The sequence below is a fragment of the Oncorhynchus masou genome, chromosome 28 (genome assembly GCF_036934945.1).
Source record: "Oncorhynchus masou masou isolate Uvic2021 chromosome 28, UVic_Omas_1.1, whole genome shotgun sequence".
Classification (NCBI taxonomy): domain Eukaryota; kingdom Metazoa; phylum Chordata; class Actinopteri; order Salmoniformes; family Salmonidae; genus Oncorhynchus; species Oncorhynchus masou.
In genome coordinates, this window is record NC_088239.1 from 69,427,267 (window position 1) to 69,446,764 (window position 19,498).

Consider the following 19,498-nt stretch of genomic DNA (forward strand, 5'->3'; position numbering starts at 1 on the left):
ATCTAGTGTCGATCCAGTCGCAGTTGCTTGCTCGCTTCTGCTCACAGCAGTATAAGCACAGAATAGCATCAAGGCTTGGTCACTGCGGGAAAGATGGCGACGGATAAACAGAAACATGAAGGCAGAGTAAAAATTGGACACTATATTCTCGGGGACACACTTGGGGTGGGGACGTTCGGGAAAGTTAAAGGTAAGGGTCTTGACTTTTCAAGTTTCGACCAGATACCCGCGAGACGATGGGATTTCTCGCACTTGTTGGCCGCTAAACTTAGCGAGCTAGGCTAAGGTTAGCTGTTTGACTTTAGAGCCTGGATGAGTTAGCTAGCCGGTGTACATTTTAATCTATCAAAAGATAGTGCTTTGTCATGTTCTAACTAGTAAGCTTGCTAGCCAGCTAGTTAGTTTGTCGACTGACAGAACTTAAACTAACCAAGTTTACTTGATAGTTGGCCAACTAGTATAGTCTGCGCTCAAATTGCTAACCTATGCTAAGTTAAATTAGTGGTTTCTCAGTCAGGAAGCCTGCTTCAGCTAGCTAGTTCAATCAAATCAAACTGACCAGCTAACGTTAGTCGTGATCCCCCCCCCTCCCCCCAGGCTCAAAATTCATGGAAGTGTCTTTGATGGAAGCCATACATACGTAACTATATTGGACCTGGCTGAATTATTAATGAGGACATATAACGTCGTTACCCTTCCACCCCTCAACACCACATCCCAGTACTATAGTAGTGTTGACATTAGCCATTGTTGATCCTCAACAGGGTGGAACATTGTCCCTGGGTTGCACACAATCTACACCATGTCAAAATCATTTCTAATGTCATATCACCTAAAATGACTAACGTTATGTCTAAACTTTAAGTAGAGGACCAAACTGACTTGTATAGCCTAGCTGCAAGACAATCATCTGTTAGGCCCGTTTCAAACTAGAAAAAGGTACATTTCCTTGGTATTTGAAAACAACTTTTATTATCAAGCCACTACCAACTAGGGTTATAGATAGACTGTTAATATCTTTACTACTTTCTCCCAGTGGTCAGAATTGATCACACTGCACATTGGGCTATTTACTCCATGGTTATATTCTAGGTGACTACCTGCTGGTTAATGCATCACCAGCATAACAGTTTAATCAATAGCAGCTATTTGTACACGCCCCCTTCCCTCACTCATTTTCATTTCCCTCTGTTCAGTCCTGTCTAATACATTTTCACTTGTTATTCTGACCAGTTTTTAGGTCGGCCTATATTTGTTTACATTTGGCATTGAACCATTGTGTAGGCTACACAGTAATTTACATCCGTAAACTGATATAAACACAGGCCTATAAACCATGCGGAATAAGACGTTTCCTTCTGCTGTTAACCACAGTGTTGCATTGCATGTGTCATTGTGTAGCAGTTTGGGGCTGATAAGAAACCAGACATAAAAACAATCTTATTACAGTATTTCCTAACTCTTCCTCTCTCTCAATTCAATTCAAGGGGCTTTATTGGCATGGGAAACATGTTAACATTGCCAAAGCAAGTGAGGTAGATAATATACAAAAGCGAAATAAACAATAAAAATGAACCGTAAACATTACACATACAGAAGTTTCAAAACAATAAAGACATAAAAAATGTCATATATATATATATATATATATATATATATATATATATACACACACACACAGTGTTGTAACCATGTACACAAGGGAAAATAAATAAGTATAAATATGGGTTGTATTTACAATGGTGTTTGTTCTTCACTGGTTGCCCTTGTGGCAACAGGTCACATATCTTGCTGCTGTGGAATTTCACCCAGTAGATATGGGAGTTTATCAAAATTGGATTTGTTTTCGAATTCTTTGTGGATCTGTGTAATCTGAGGGAAATATGTATCTCTGATATGGTCATACGTTGGACAGGAGGTTAGGAAGTGCAGCTCAGTTTCCACCTCATTTTGTGGGCAGTGTGCACATAGCCTGTCTTCTCTTGAGAGCCAGGTCTGTCTATGGCAGCCTTTGTCAATAGCAAGGCTATGCTCACTAAGTCTGTACATAGTCAAAGCTTTCCTTAAGTTTGGGTCAGTCACCGTGGACAGGTATTCTGCCACTGTGTACTCTCTGTTTAGGGCCAAATATCATTCCAGTTTGCTCCGGGTTTTTTTGTTAATTCTTTCCAATGTGTCAAGTAATTATCTTTTTATTTTCTCATGATTTGGTTGGGTCTAATTGTGCTGCTGACCTGGGGCTCTGTGGGGTGTTTGTGTTTGAACAGAGCCCCAGGACCAGCTTGCTTAGGGGACTCTTCTCCAGGTTCATCTCTCTGTAGGTGATGGCCTTGTTATGGAAGGTTTGGGAATCGCTTCCTTTTAGGTGGTTGTAGAATTTAACAGCTCTTTTCTGGATTTTGATAATAAGTGTGTATTGGTCTAATTCTGCTCTGCATGCATTATTTGGGGTTCTACGTTGTACACGGGGGATATTTTTGCAGAATTCTGCGTGCAGAGTCTCAATTTGGTGTTTGTCCCATTTTGTGAAGTCTTGGTTGGTGAGCAGACCCCAGACCTCACAGCCGTAAAGGGCAATGGGCTCTATGACTGATTCAAGTATTTGTAGCCAGATCCTAATTGGTATGTTGAAATTTATGTTCCTTTTGATGGCATAGAATGCCCTTCTTGCCTTGTCTCTCAGATCGTTCACAGCTTTGTGGAAGTTACCTGTGGCGCTGATGTTTAGGCCAAGGTATGTATAGTGTTTGTGTGCTCTAGGGCAATGGTGTCTAGATGGAATTTGTATTTGTGGTCCTGGCGACTGGATCTTTTTGGAACACCATTATTTTGGTCTTACTGAGATTTACTGTCAGGGCCCAGGTCTGACAGATTCTTTGCAGAAGATCTAGGAGCTGCTGTAGGCCATCCTTGGTTGGTGACAGAAGCACCAGATCATCAGCAAACAGTAGACATTTGACTTCGGATTCTAGTAGGGTGAGGCCGGGTGCTGCAGACATTTTTTTAGTGCCCGCGCCAATTCGTTGAGATATATGTTGAAGAGGGTGTGGCTTAAGCTGCATCCCTGTCTCACCCCACGACCCTGTGTGAAGAAATGTGTTTTTTGCCAATTTTAACCGCACACTTGTTGTTTGTGTACATGGATTTTATAATGTCGTATGTTTTACCCCCAACACCACTTTCCATCAATTTGTATAGCAGACCCTCATGCCAAATTGAGTCGAAGGCTTTTTTGAAATCAACAAAGCATGAGAAGACTTTCTCTCTCTCTCCCATGCCCCCACTCCCTCTCTCTCTCTCTTTCTCTCTCTCTCTCTTACCCGCTCCCCCCTCTATAGTGGGGCAGCACGAGCTGACCAAACACCAGGTGGCTGTAAAGATCCTGAACAGACAGAAAATCCGCAGTTTGGATGTGGTGGGGAAGATCCGTAGAGAGATCCAGAACCTCAAGCTCTTCAGGCATCCACACATCATCAAGCTGTAAGTCTAGAATACATAGGGTTGAAAGGTGGGAACCTGGTTACCAGGATTTGTTGCCCAAAACCACTCCCTTTTCCCTGGATAACTAACTGTGCGACACTGGTAAATTATAATACATTATTTATATTAACAGCATGGCATGAAATGGAACTATATTAAATTATATTTGTGAAATGGAGCTGTTTAAAGTTATAAGCTTCTCTATGGCCTCTGCATGATTAATCAACGCTCAGGGTGTCAACTTTTTTTGTGACAGGTAGGCCAACATTTACTGCAACATCCTATAATACAGTAATATAAAGACCGAATGTGCGTCTAATTTACCCATCTATATCTGGTTTCGGGGTCACCTTTTTAATTTATTTTTTAGGTTTTTTGCAGCTAAAGTTTAAAAACTGCCTCAAATATTGTTGCTTTAAATCAGTACACGCGTGAGCTCTCTCTCTCATTAACTACATTCAATTTGCATACAAAATAGATCATACGTTTTAGATTGATTATATAGATGTCCTAGCCTACCTCTTTCAGGTCATAAATTCAATGCAGCATTATCCTTATATTTAGCCAGTAATGATGGGTTGTGCATAATACGCTTCTAACTTGTAGCCGGTATCTAGCTCTTGGAAGGCCCTGCAGGAAAAGTTAGACTAGAATAGCTTGTTGGACATTATTTTGAATGTGTTATACCTATAGTATAGGTATAGTCTTTCTTGATTAATGTTAAATCCAGCAGCCAATAGAACTCACGGGTGGTTTTGAAAGAGTGAACGCGTGATGGCAGTAGGCTATGGCAGTTATTTATTCAGACCAATAACCATTCAATGTTCGTGAAGAGAAGCGAAAGCCTTCTGCATCTAATTCTAGTCCTATATTATTCAAGGATGTCATTAGAATGATGAGGACAACTAAACTTATTTAACTGTTGAAAGCGAGGAAGGAATGAAGCAACAATAGAGCGATAGGTAGGAAAATAACATTAAGGGAAATATTATAGAAGGTATAAAGCATCATGGATTGTCATTTCTCTTTGCTTATTTCAGCTGTTCTGGCCATAATATGGACTTGGTCTTTTACCAATAGGGCTGTAATTCTGTATACCAACCCTACCTTTTCACAACTGTTTGGCTGAAACACATGAACCTTTCTGGCGCAGGCATTCCACAAGCGATCCACCTTGACAACATCCAGTGAAATTGCAGAGCGCGAAATTCAAATGACAGAAATAAAATATTTAACATTCATGAAAATACAAGAGTCATACATCAAAATAAAGCTTAAGAAGTTTTAAGTTGTAGTTATTGTTGGAATTATGAAGCGTCGACTATTTCTCTCTAAACCATTTGTATTTCATATACCTTTGACTATTGGATGTTCTAATGGGTACTTTGGTATTGCTAACCTAATCTCGGGAGTTGATAGGCTTGAAGTCATAAACAGCACTGTGATTCAAGCATTGCTAAGAGCTGCTCGCAAACACAGTAAAGTGCTCTTTGAATGAATGCTTACAAGCCTGCTGCTGCCTAACACCACTCAGTCAAACTGCTCTATCAAATATCAAATCATAGACTTAATTATAATAAACACACAGAAATACAAGCCTTTGGTCATTAATATGGTCAAATCCTGAAACTATAATTTCGAAAACAAAACGTTTGTTTCTGTGAAATAGACAGTTCGCAACGAGCCAGGCGGCCCAAACTGTTGCATATACCCTGACTCTGCTTACACAATTTCCCTTTTTAATATTGCCTGCTAACATGCATTTATTTGACCTAAAATATGCAGGTTTAAAAAAAATATACTTCTGTGTATTGATTTAAAAAAGGCATTTGATGTGTATGGTTAGGTACATTTGTGCAACGAATGTGCTTTTTTGACGAATGCTCTTTTGCTAAATCATCACCCGTTTGGCAAAGTTGAAGTAGGCTGTGATTCGATGATAAATTAGCAGGCACAGCATTGATTATATGCAATGCAGGACAAGCTAGTTAACCTAGTAATATCATCAACCATGTGTAGTTAACTAGCGATTATGAATACTTTTTTATGAGTTTAATGCTAGCTAGCAATTTACCTAAAACCTTACTTAAAAGGTCCTTTTGACACTGGACTCGCGTAATAGGTGGTCAGCCTGCCACGCAGTTTCCTCATGGATTGCAATGTAATCATCCAAAAAGGCCGAATACCGATTTGTTATGAAACTTGAAATCGGCCATACACTTTCCCTCTTTCTCACTTTTGATGGCACATTGTAGAACAGATGTCCACAGGCAGAAAGTGTACAATGTAATAATGTGCAGTGTAGCTCAAATACAGTGGGGCAAAAAAAGTATTTAGTCAGCCACCAATCGTGCAAGTTCTCCCACTTAAAAAGATGAGGCATGTAATTTATCATAGGTACACTTCAACTATGACAGACAAAATGAGAAGAAAAAAATCCAGAAAATCACGTTGTAGGATTTTAAATAATTGATCTGCAAATTATGGTGGAAAATAAGTATTTGGTCACCTACAAACAAGCAAGATTTCTGGCTCTCACAGACCTGTAACTTCTTCTTTAAAAGGCTCCTCTGTCCTCCACTCGTTACCTGTATTAATGGCACCTGTTTGAACTTGTTATCAGTATAAAAGACACCTGTCCACAACCTCACAGTCACACTCCAAACTCCACTATGGCCAAGACCAAAGAGCTGTCAAAGGACACCAGAAACAAAATTGTAGACCTGCACCAGGCTGGGAAGACTGAATCTGCAATAGGTAAGCAGCTTGGTTTGAAGAAATCAACTGTGGGAGCAATTATTAGGAAATGGAAGACATAAAAGTCCACTGACGATCTCCCTCGATCTGGGGCTCCACGCAAGATCTCACCCGTGGGGTCAAAATGATCACAAGAACGGTGAGCAAAAATCCCAGAATCACATGGGGGGACCAAGTGAATGACCTGCAGAGAGCTGGGACCAAAGTAGAAAAGCCTACCATCAGTAACACACTACACCGCCAGGGACTCAAATCCTGCAGTGCCAGACGTGTCCCCCTGCTTAAGCCAGTACATGTCCAGGCCCGTCTGAAGTTTGCTAGAGAGCATTTGGATGATCCAGAAGAACATTGGGAGAATGTCATATGGTCAGATGAAACCAAAATAGAACTTTTTGTTAAACTCAACTCGTCGCGTTTGGAGGACAAAGAATACTGAGTTGCATCCAAGGAACAACATACCTATGAAGCATGGTGGTGGAAACATCATGCTTTGGGGCTGTTTTTCTGCAAAGGGACCAGGACCACTGATCAGTGTAAAGGAAAGAATGAATGGGGCCATGTATCATGAGATTTTGAGTGAAACCCCCCTTCCATCAGCAAGGGCATTGAAGATGAAACATGGCTGGGTCTTTCAGCATGACAATGATCCCAAACACACCGCCCGGGCAACAGAGTAGTGGCTTGGTAAGAAGCATTTCAAGGTCCTGGAGTGGCCTAGCCAGTCCCCAGATCTCAACCCCATAGAAAATCTTTGGAGGGAGTTGAAAGTCCGTGTTGCCCAGCAACAGCCCCAAAACATCACTGCTCTAGGGGAGATCTGCATGGAGGAATGGGCCAAAATACCAGCAACGGTGTGTGAAAACCTTGTGAAGACTTACAGAAAACATTTGACCTCTGTCATTGCCAACAAAGGGTATATAACAAAGTATTGAGAAACTTTTATTATTGACCAAATACTTATTTTCCACCACAATTTGCAAATAAATTCATTACAAATCCTACAATGTGATTTTCTGGATTTCTTTTCTTCTCATTTTGTCTGTCATCGTTGAAGTGTACCTATGATGAAAATTACAGGCCTCATCTTTTTAAGTGGGAGAACTTGCACAATTGGTGGCTGACTAAATACTTTTTTTGCCCCACTATATAACCTTTGTGTTGAACTTGACAGTAAAACGTGTGAGGGGGTTTATATCATGTTTTACTCGATGAATGTTATTTTTGCACACATGTAGCCTTGTGCTCTTGATCAATGTCTGCTATAATGGCCACTATAATAGAGCAAAAATAGAATGCCTGTTTGTTTCATTCTATTTCTACTTTAAGATCTTTTCTCCCCAAGTGCAATATTTCGACGTGTGCTCATAAGCGTTCTATTATAAAGGCTTTCATGGCAAACTGCAATATTTGAGTATTTTATTCTTGTGTGTCATTTGCAGTAAGTCGAGGCAACAAATAACATTAGATTTCTTTAAATTTATAGCTGTGATTTAGGTTCACATTAACCACTTATTTTACACAGAGACTGATTCATATAGATCATATTCTTTGTTTAATTAGTCAAAACCTGCATTTTAGTGCAAAAAAGAGTCACCTTTTTGGGTCCTCACCAGTTTGCATCCCTGAACATTACATTCTCTGGCAACGGCTCTGGTGGAATTCCTGCTGTCAGCATGCCAATTGCACGCTCCTTCAACTTGAGACGTGTGGCATTGTGTTGTGACTTAAGTCGTGGGTTTTATAGAGTAAGTCACACTTTCTCTTTATCGCTGCATCTATGCTACTCTCCCTACCTCTTCAAAAAGCATCTTGATTAAATGCAGTGTTTCCATGATTTATCTCATTGGTTATGAAGGGTCAGCTTTCCCCTATGTTTCTGGCAGTTTTTTATTATTATGTATAACCAGTCCTATTACTATTCACTAAATGAAAAACCCCCTTACATGAGTTGTCTTCATGACCTGGCAGTGAGCTCATAGTGTAGGCCTAGTTAGGGCATTTCTGGGGGCCTGCTCCCTTGTGACTAGACCAGAATTTTTCCACTTTAAAAGGTCACCCCCTGGAGTCAAGTTTTATACAACACTTGTGTTGATAACGTTGTTACCGATATGTGGCACATGAGTGAAGAAATGTAGCAGGTTTTCTCTAGTGAAGTAGGCCTATGTTTAACATGTTGAAGTGTTCCATGGCATGTGGCCAGTCTCCCTCACACCATCTAGTCATTGAATCCAATGGCCCACAAAGGAGTTTTACTGCCTCTAGGTTAAGAATCATTTATTGGCTTTTGAGAGGATTAATCTGTCCTTAAACACCTGCCTCTTATTATCAGATGTTATATTGCAATTTTCTTCCATTTTATTGCTGTGGTAAAGCTAAAATATAGCTGTTTAAAAAAACAGGTTTGTCAAAGTTAGGCGATCCTTAACTGTTTTTGTCTGGTGTTTGAGTAGGGCCCAGAGTAAATTATTATTTATTTTTTTAAATAAATCCTGATCAGATGGGCCGATCGGTCAGGGAAATCTCTTGGTACGATCATAATATGCCTATTTTGTGTGCGTGACTGTTTTTCCTGTGGGGCTGTAGGTACCAGGTGATCAGCACCCCAACAGACATCTTTATGGTGATGGAGTATGTGTCTGGAGGAGAGCTCTTTGACTACATCTGCAAAAATGGAAAGGTAAGGCCCCCCCCCCCCCCCCAAGGAAAACGCACTTTAATATATGCAGGCTTTGTGACAATTATGGACCCGTTTTTAGTTCAACAACAAAACAGAAACAGACTTTAGGGGTTATTCTACATTAAGCCTCATTAGACTTATTACGGTTGAAAGTGCAGGGCGCCAAATTAAAACAACAAATCTCGTAATTAAAATTCCTCAAACATAAAGTATTATACATAATTTTAAAGATGAACTTGTTGTTAATCCCACCACAGTGTCCGATTTCAAAAAGGCTTTACAGCGAAAGCACACCATATGATTATGTTAGGTCAGCACCTAGTCACAGAAAAACAGCCATTTTTCCAGCCAAAGAGAGGAGTCACAAAAAACAGAAAGAGAGAGAATTAATCACTTACCTTTGCTGATCTTCATCAGATGACACTCATATGCCTTCATGTTACACAATACATGTATGTTTTGTTCAATAAAGTTGATATTTTTATCCAAACATCTGTTTACATTGGCGCGTTATGTTCAGTAGTGTTTTGCTTCCAAAACATCCGGTGATTTTGCAAAGAGCCACATCAATTTACAGAAATACGCATCATACATGTTGATAAATACAAGTGTTATACATGGAATTCAAGATATACTTCTTCTTAATACAACCGCTGTGTCATATTTCAAAAAAGCTTTACGGAAAAAGCACACCATGCAATAATCTGAGTACAGCGCTCAGAGACCAAAACAAGCCACACAGATACCCGCCATGTTGTGGAGTCAACAGAAGTCAGAAATAGCATTATAAATATTCACTTACCTTTGATCTTCATCAGAATGCACTCCCAGGAATCCCAGTTCCACAATAAATGTTTGTTTTGTTGGATAAATTTATCAAATCTTCAATAATATTCCAACCGGACAATTCCTTTGTCTTTAGAAAGGAAAGGTAACGCAGCTCACTCTCACGGTGCGTGTGAGACTGAGCTCATGGCATTCTGCCAGACACTTGACTCAAACTGCTCTTATTCTCTCCCCCTTCACAGTAGAAGCCTGAAACAGGTTCTAAAGACTGTTGACATCTGGTGGAAGCCTTAGGAAGTGCAATCAGACCCAATTTTACACTGTATATTGGATAGGCAAAGACTTGAAAACCTACAAACCCCAGATTTCCCACTTCCTAGTTGGATTTTATCTCTGCTTTTTGCCTGCCATATGAGTTCTGTTATACTCACAGACATCATTCAAACAGTTTTAGAAACTTCAGTGTTTTCTGTCCAAATCTACTAATAATATATATCTTAGCTTCTGGGCCTGAGTAGCAGGCAGTTTACTCTGGGCACCTTATTCATCCAAGCTACTCAATACTGCCCTAACGCCATAATAAGTTAAACCTGTTACAATTAACTGTTGTTTTGAATTGTGGGTAATCTTTTGCTCACCTGAATATTAATGTCTTAGGTAATTAGCTATCTATTGTCAGGCTAGTATAATGGTCATGTTATAACCTGCCTCTTGTATGGACTACCCCTATCCTTCTGTATATAAACATATATCACAACTCTATCTCTACACTGCATTCTTTCTAAGCGGTTTTTGAGGACTACTAAATCATTCAAGCAAAGTCGCTGACCAAATATCCAGAGTGGTTACTTACAATACTGATATAGACACTGAATGGACATATCTCACCTCGTGTGTCTGCGTTTCGTGTGTGTGTGTCTCCAGTTGGATGAGAAGGAGAGCCGTCGTCTGTTCCAGCAGATCATCTCCGCAGTAGACTACTGCCACAGACACATGGTGGTGCACCGAGACCTGAAGCCTGAGAACGTCCTGCTGGACGCACAGATGAACGCCAAGATCGCTGACTTTGGTAAGTCACTGCCACCCTCAACCCTAACCCAACACGAACTAAGCAGCAGCTTTCTACACCTATACCTGATTTACACTTCACCATCGAGCCACATCTAACTGTACAGGGTTGGCTTGGTTACACATCTGCCATAGTTACTGGAAAGGGTCTGAAATGACACCCCATTTACTATATAGTGCTCTACCTTTGGACACAAACACATAATTATGTGATGTTGGTGTTTTCTGTAGGTTTGTCAAACATGATGTCCGATGGAGAGTTTCTGAGGACAAGTTGCGGTTCTCCGAACTACGCTGCTCCTGAAGTCATCTCTGGAAGGTAGTCGAGTCCTCTCCTTTTCACACTAAAACTATGGTAGACATGATGGGGAATGTGCTAATGTATACAACGACCGCTGTTACATATCAATGAGGAACACCGTTCATGTTAAAAGGACTGATCAATTTCACGGTTTTGCTTTGGTGAAAGACCCTCCCGTTCTTGATAAGGCTCACTGAATATTCACCATTCGAAACGACTCTTGGTTCATGTCCATGTTTTATGCAGGTAGTTTTGTACTCTATTCTTCTGCATGCTCTTTGGAGTCTAGACTGTTATTCTAAACTACTTTGTGGCAACTGTTGATATAAAGCAGGGGTGGGCAACTGGTATCCCCTGGGCCACATGTTTTGTAGGCCCGTGGACCAATTTCAAACACAACGTTTAATTTTAAATGATTTATATTCATTTTTTTAGGAACTGTCTGGGCCTCAACTTACTGTCGAGTTAGAATAATAGAATACACAAGGTGCAATAAAGAAATTTGGTTGTCCATCATTCAATTAGCCCATGTCAGCTAAAATCTTTTAGATTGGTAAGTTAGGCTAGCGGCCAGCTAACTAAACTTGTAGTAAGCACAGTCAAATTACCGACCGGGGTGGGGCCCATTGATCATCAGTTTATCATATAAAAACTACAAACATGGGCCACCGAATGGCGCAGCATTGTGGTGCTAGAGGGTTCACTACAGACCCAGGTTCGATACCAGGCTGGCTGTCACTGGGAGACCCAAGAGGCGGTGCACAATTGGCCAGTGTCGTCCGGGTTAGGGGGGGGTGTGGCCGGCTGGGATTTGTCCCATCACGCTCTAGCGACTCCTTGTGGCGGGCTGGGCACCTACAAGCTGACGTCAGTCGCCAGCTGGACAGTGTTTCCTCCAACACATTGGTGCGGCTGGCTTCCAGGTTAAGCGAGCAGTGTGTCAAGAAGCAGTGCGGCTTGGCAGGGTCGTGTTTCAGAGGATGCGTGGCTCTCGACCTTCGTCTCTCCCAAGTCCGTTGGGGTTTGGTGTTGGGTACATAGATCCACTGCGGCCCCTCATGAGTTCAGTTTTTTTGTGGCTCCCCACCCCCATCAAAGTTGCCCGTAACTGATCTAAAGGGATTCATCAATGTTTGATTGGTCTGTTTCCTCCCAGGTTATATGCAGGTCCCGAGGTGGACATCTGGAGCAGTGGGGTGATCCTGTATGCCCTGCTGTGTGGGACGCTGCCCTTCGATGACGACCATGTGCCAACGCTCTTCAAGAAGATCTGTGACGGGATCTTCTTCACTCCTCAGTACTTGAACCCCTCTGTCGCTGCCCTGCTCAAACACATGCTGCAGGTGGATCCCATGAAGAGAGCCACCATCAAAGAAATCCGGTAAGAAGGGGCAAGTGTTCAACTTCACCTAAATGCATTCCATTCAAATACAAAGTGTATTTAAACACCTGCAGTAGATACACTCTGCAGTAGAATAATGTAAGGTAAAATACATTAACTCAAATTAAACTTGCTCCACATTAAACTGTAACTGAGGTTTCATGCTGTACTACCTATCATGGGTGGAAAACTCCTGTCCTGTGGAAGCTCCTGCCTTCTCTGTGCAGGCTTTAGTTCCAGCACTAACAAAGTGAACCCACCCCTTCTGGTCAACACATTATCTAGCTGCCCTGTTAAAAAAAAAATAAAAAAATTCCTATGGGATAAAAGACTAGTTTGACCCTGACTTTAACCATGCTCTATCTTCCCTCCCCTCGCCACAGAGAGGATGAATGGTTCAAAGAGGAACTCCCCAAGTACTTGTTCCCAGAGGACCCATCCTACAGCAACAACATGATTGATGATGAGGCCCTGAAGGAGGTGTGTGAGAAGTTTGAGTGCACTGAGGAAGAAATCCTGACTTGCTTGTACAGCCGCAACCACCATGACCCCCTGGCTGTGGCCTACCACCTCATCATCGACAACCGCCGCATCATGTCCGAGGCCAAAGACTTCTATCTGGCCTCCAGTCCCCCAGACTCTTTCTTGGACGATCAGCACCTGACCGCCTCTGCTGCTGCCGCCGCAGGCCTTAAGCCCCACCCCGAGCGCATGCAGCCATTCCTGGCAGTGGAGACCCTTCCCAGGCCGAGGCACACGCTGGATGAGCTGAACCCACAGAAATCGAAGCACCAGGGGGTGAGGCGGGCTAAGTGGCACCTGGGGATCAGAAGCCAGAGCAGGCCAAATGATATTATGTCTGAGGTGTGCCGGGCCATGAAGCAGCTGGACTATGAGTGGAAGGTGAGTGGAAGGGGAGGGAGAATCATAGAGAGTGGGGATGAGGATGGTGGGAAGGAAGAGTAGAAAGGGAAGGGAGAGTCTGAAGGAGTTGGTAAAGACTTCAGGTAGAAGTACACAGAAAACCATCAAGGGTTCCTCATGACAAGGGGTAGTGGGGAAATAGGGTATATTGAACAAAAATGTACGAAATCTGTTATGTTGGTTTCATGAGCTGCACAAAACACTTATTTGTGCACAAAATTAGAGAAATAAGTGTTTACATCCCTGTTAGTAAGCATTTCTCCTTTTCCAACATAATCCATCCAGCTGACAGGTGTGGCATATCAAGAAGTTGATTAAACAGCATTATCATTAAACAGGTGCACCATGTGCTGGGGACAATAAAAGGCCACTCTAAAATGTGCAGATTTGTCACAGAACACAATGTAACAGATGTCTCAAGTTGAGGGAGTGTGCAATGTCATGCTGACTGCAGGAATGTCCACCAAAGCTGCTACAATATAATTTGTTAATTTCTCTACCGTAAGCTGTAGCCAACATTGTTTGAGTATTTGGCAGTACGTCCAACTGGCCTCCCAACCGCAGACCATGTGTAACCACGCCAGCCCAGGACCTCCACATCTGGCTTCTTCACCTGCAGGATCATCTGAGACCAGCCACCCGGACAGCTGATGAAACTGGGTTTGCACAACTGAAGCATTTCTGCCATTATCCAGCAAATTTCTAACAGACATTGAAGAGGAATGGGACAGCATTCCATAGGCCACAATCAATAGCCTGATCAACTGTATGCGAAGGAGATGTCGCGCTGCTTGAGGCAAATGGGGGTCACACCAGATACTGACTGGTTTTCTGATCCACACCCCTACCTTTTTTGTAACGGTATCTGTGACCAACAGATGAATATCTGTATTCCCAGTCATGTGAAGTCATAGATTGGGACCTAATGAACTGATTTCAAATGACTGATTTCCTTTTTATGTTTTTTTGTTAAAGTACTTGCCGTTATTAGTATTTTTCTGCTTGGTGTGAATTACTGGTTTTGTCAGGTTTAGTACTACCTGACCTGGAATGGAATGCGGCTATTTCCTCCTCGGGGTCTATTTTAGTATGGCACAACTTTTACACTATATCAGCTGACTGACTCAATTTAAAAATTTATCTTGAGGAAAAATGAGAGCAATTTATGAAGGAAATGCTCAGTTTCCTGTTTATCCTTCTCTTGCCCTGATAGATTGAAAGCAGCTATTTATGGTTTTATGTGTTTGGGTACACAGTAATAAAACATACTGAGCTTCATATACAGTCCCACAAAGTTAACCACTGTTCTGTCTAGACTCTAAAAATTCTGATATGGTCATAGTGCTCTTGTAACATTGTTGCTTCCATCCCTCTCATTGCCCCAACCTGGGACCCACTGAACAAATGGACAATGTTCACCTGTGAAGCATCGTTACCTGTTGCACCCCAAAAGCTATGGACCTTGCAGAGCAAGGGAAAAAACTACTTCTAATAACCGATTGAAACATACTAGTGCACACCGCTAACTAGCTAGCCCTTTCACAGCGGCAACACACTTCGTAATCCTTTTTGCTGTTATACAAAATGTATCATTTTGATGACAAGAGGCAACATGTTCTAAACAGTCACTGAAGTCACTTAAATACAGATCACCACTGAAGTCGCTACTGGAGCCATATTTAAAAATGTAATGTTCTGTGCTGTATGTTATATCAAAACATACTATACCCAGCTTCTGACATCCAGTTGAATGCATCACTAATCTCCATATCCTCTTCCCCAGGTGGTGAATCCGTACTACCTGCGTGTAAAGAGGAAGAATCCAGTGACGGGCATGCAGACCAAGATGAGCCTTCAGCTCTACCAGGTGGACAGCAGGACCTACCTCCTGGACTTCCGTAGCATAGACAGTACGTCAATCTGGACTTAATGAGAACATGTCTAGAACTTGGAAGTGGTTTTCTATACTGCTGACTATGCCATCACAGAAAATTGCCTATAAAATAAGAGGCTGAGTGGAATGCAAATCAACTCGTCAGACTTCAAAATCGTTCATATTTTTTTTGATCACCTTAGACATGTCACATACTTTTAACATGTCTGTCTAGTGGCTTTTGGGTGTTTGGTTGTAACCACCTGTGTGTTTTAACATTCTCTTCCCTTCTCTCTGTAGATGACATGTTGGAGGCTAAATCTGGGACTGCCACTCCTCACCGGTCTGGGTCAGTGGGAAACTACCGCATGGCCCTGAAGAACGACACTGCTGAAGAGGGGGGTCCCAATCAGAGGAGGCTAAGGACGACGCTACCCTGACCCCTGCCACCTCCATCCCTCCCACCCCCACCAAGGCCTCGGAGAGCTCCCTGGCCTCCTCACTCACCTCCTCTGTTGACTCAACAGGAGGTGACCTCGCTCCGACGACAGTCTACCCGCGGCCCGGCAGCCACACCATTGAGTTTTTTGAGATGTGCGCCAATCTCATCAAGCTACTTGCACGATAGCTCACAATCAAGTCAAAACATTAGCCTTTTTTTCTCTCCGAGTGTCCTTATAAGCAATAAGCATACAACCGATTCATGGCTCAATTCATCCCCACCTCGGGCGGTTGAGCTGGCTAGGGTTGTTCCATGGCACTGATGATGCAGATTTGGTTTGCACCTACCCTGACTCACGGGGGGGTGGTTGTCAGAGCAGAGGTGCGGGCGGGGTTTAGAGAACGTTGAATGACAATGACCAAGCCACTTTATTATATTCATGATGACAGAATACTATTTTAGATATGGTTTTACATTTTCACGATCATTTTAGTCGGCAGATGATTTATTCCTCTTTTTAGATCACATTCCACCCTTACATATATAGGCTAAGTCTGAATGATACACTGAATTTGCTTTACTGTACTCAGTGGGCTTTGCTGTCCTTTTTTCCAGTAGAGAAAACAAAACCCCAAGTTTTTGTGTGCAGAAAGTAGAGCTATAGGGGGGGTAGGGAGACGGAGGGGAAGGAGGCACTTTTGCTAAGTAGTTTTCTTATTTCTGTCCTGCTCTGTCTGTTTCTCTACAGTAGATGTCTGAGAACGTGTGCAGAAAGACAGGAAGCTGAACTGCAGGCCTTTCAGGGTTAGCTGCACTGACCATAACAAGGGTTGTCGTGCCAACGATGCCCGTTGACTCACTGAGGAAGTGCAATGACCCTGTATATTTCTTACTCGATCGCGTCAGGTGGAAGAAAGAAGTTAGCACTTAATCCAAATTTTGGATTAAATTTTAATCCAAATTTAATCCAAGTTTTTTGTTAATTGAATTAAGTCGTCCATGTTTTTTCTCATTGTTGTAAAAAAATAACTGTTTGGATTTGTTTGTCCTCTACATTTTATATATAAATAAAAAATACATTTGGATATATTTATCAGTGCTTTAAGTGGGAATTGTAGATTATATTGAGAAATGATTATGGAGTGAAATCTTTCTTGAATTTTTGCATTACGACTATTGCTGGATGACATTTTATTCCTTTTACAGCTTTCTTAAAATCAATTTCACCGTTTTTAATCAGTTATTCTATACACAGTTTTTCCTCACTATTGCCAAGAGAGTTCTTTGCTGTTAGTCAAAATGAGATGTACACTATCCTATACTAAATTCAAAAGTACTTTTTTTATTTTACCAATTTATCTTTGAGGTTGAGGGCTATATACATTCATACATCTGAATATCTCTTGACTGAGTGACATGCCTTTTAGCAGGATTTGATCAACATTCAGTTTGTACACATGCCTATTCATCAAGTTACACATTGAGAAATTGGGACCATTGAGTGGTGATTTGAAGCATGGACAATGTAAATTGATAAAGGAAACTATCACAACAATCATTTCACTTTTCTTGGCCCACAATAACTTTGGATGTAAGTTTACATATTTGCCCAAACCTTACATTTATTTAATGTGCTCCTGGAGAATGTGTTTTTGTTTTTACATTTTATCTTGAGTGTCAAGACGGAGATTGAATGAGAGTTGTCACTTCGATTGCATCGTTCTGTTTGCTGCCTTATCATTATCAGTACTGTTGATCAGTTTTATATCAGTGAATATAAAAACATCTATCTACTTCTATCCTCTTATGTGGGGCTGGTTTTGGTCTGAATAAAGGACGCGATTGGATTGTGACTGCAAGGTCTAATTTGTAGACCAAATTATCATTAAAACATTTGTAGGACTAAAAACAAACTTTTTTTTTTGTTTTCAAAGACCGTTGCAAGTTCTATTCCAAATAATGCATACGGTGAATTGTGGGGTTGTTTGAAATAAGTTAGTGTGAGACCATGTTCTTCTAATGGCTTACTGAGGAAGTGCAATTGCCCTGTGTCTTTCTCTCTCAACCATGTTCTAACGGCTTATGATGTAAGTTGCACATTTGGTGAGTAGTTTTTCTCCTTTTGAGTGGGAGTGTTAAGAGCTGACTATTTGCAGGAGAAATCTCTTTCATTGTATTTGTATTAACTGCTTTAATTAAGAAATCTTGTTTTAATTTTATTTGGTGTGTAAAGGGACCTTACTACTATAATGACCATGTATCAAATGGACAGTCTGTTTAAATCATTTGTACACACAACTGCCTAATAAACAGCAAAATTGCACAGGTTTTCATGTCTTCCATTGTTTCTGTTGGCATTGGAAAATGTGTCAAATAAAAAGTTAACAATACTATGTTGCATGGCGGCAAATATAAAACTGTTCCAGATTTAAAGAGTAGCAAAACTCCTGGAAGCATGTAAAGAATGTAGCTGTAATGTAAAAAAATAAAATAAATGTATTGGTCACATACACATTTAGTTATCAACAGTGTAGTAGTATCTAACAATACACACATCTAAAATAATGGAATTAAGTACTATATAAATATTAGGACGAGTAATGTCAGAGTGGCATTGACTAAAAGTAGAATACAGTAGAATAGAAAATAGTATATACATATATATGAGATGTGTAAAGCAGAATACAGTATATATACAGTTGTATATACAGTTGAAGTCGGAAGTTTGCATACACTTAGGTTGGAGTCGTTACTCCACAAATTTCTTGTTAACAAACTATAGTTTTGGCAAGTCCGTTAGGACATTACTTCAGACAGATTATTCACTTATAATTCACTGTATCACAATTACAGTGGGTCAGAAGTTTACATACACTAAGTTGACTGTGCCTTTAAACAGCTTGGAAAATTCCAGAAAATGATGTCATGGCTTTAGAAGCTTCTGATAGGCTAATTGACATCATTTGAGTCAATTAGAGGTGTACCTGTGGATGTATTTCAAGGCCTACCTCCGACCTCAGTGCCTCTGCTTGACATCAAAAGAAATCAACCTCAGAGTGTTTGTTTTTTTTCCCAAATGACTGAAGGTACCATGTTCATCTGTACAAACAATAGTATGCAAGTATAAACACCATGGGACCACACAGCTGTCATACCGCTCAGGAAGGTGATGCGTTCTGTCTCCTAGAGATGAAAGAACTTTGGTGCGAAAAGTGCAAATCAATCCCAGAAAAATTGCAAAGGATCTTGTGAAGATGCTGGAGGAAACCAGTACAAAAGTATCTATATCTACAGTAAAAAGAGTCCCATACGACATAACCTGAAAGGCTGCTCAGCAAGGAAGAAGCCACTGCTCCAAAACCTCCATTAAAAAAGACAGACTACGGTTTGCAACTGCACATGGGGACAAAGATCATACTTTTTGGTGCACTTCACAAAATAGATGGCATCAAGGGAGGAGAATTATGTGGATATATTGAAACAACATCTCATGACATCAGTCAGGAAGTTAAAGTTTGGTCGCAAATGAGTCTTGCAAATGGACAATGACCCCAAGCATACTTCCAAAGTTGTGGCAAAATGGCTTTTAGGACAACAAAGGCAAGGTATTGGAGTGGCCATCACAAAGCCCTGACCTCAATCCTATAGAACATTTGTGGGCAGAACTGAAAAAGTGTGTGCGAGCAAGGAGGCCTACAAACCTGACTCAGTTACACCACCTCTGTCAGGAGGAATGGGCCAAAATTCACCCAACTTATTCTGGCAAGCTTGTGGAAGACTACCCAAAATGTTTGTCCCAAGTTAAACAA

The 19,498-nt window shown here is 41.2% G+C and overlaps 1 protein-coding gene across 1 annotated transcript; it reads left to right on the plus strand.

Moving 5' to 3' along the window:
• LOC135518157 (5'-AMP-activated protein kinase catalytic subunit alpha-1-like) lies at positions 1 to 18,017 on the plus strand. Its single transcript, XM_064943082.1, is given in 10 exon segments — positions 1 to 190; positions 3,339 to 3,480; positions 8,821 to 8,914; positions 10,625 to 10,769; positions 11,000 to 11,087; positions 12,226 to 12,450; positions 12,834 to 13,353; positions 15,158 to 15,284; positions 15,548 to 15,645; positions 15,648 to 18,017. Coding segments are annotated over 10 exon segments (1,764 nt in total). The 5' UTR covers positions 1 to 93; the 3' UTR covers positions 15,876 to 18,017.
• The last annotated feature ends 1,481 nt before the right edge of the window (positions 18,018 to 19,498 follow it).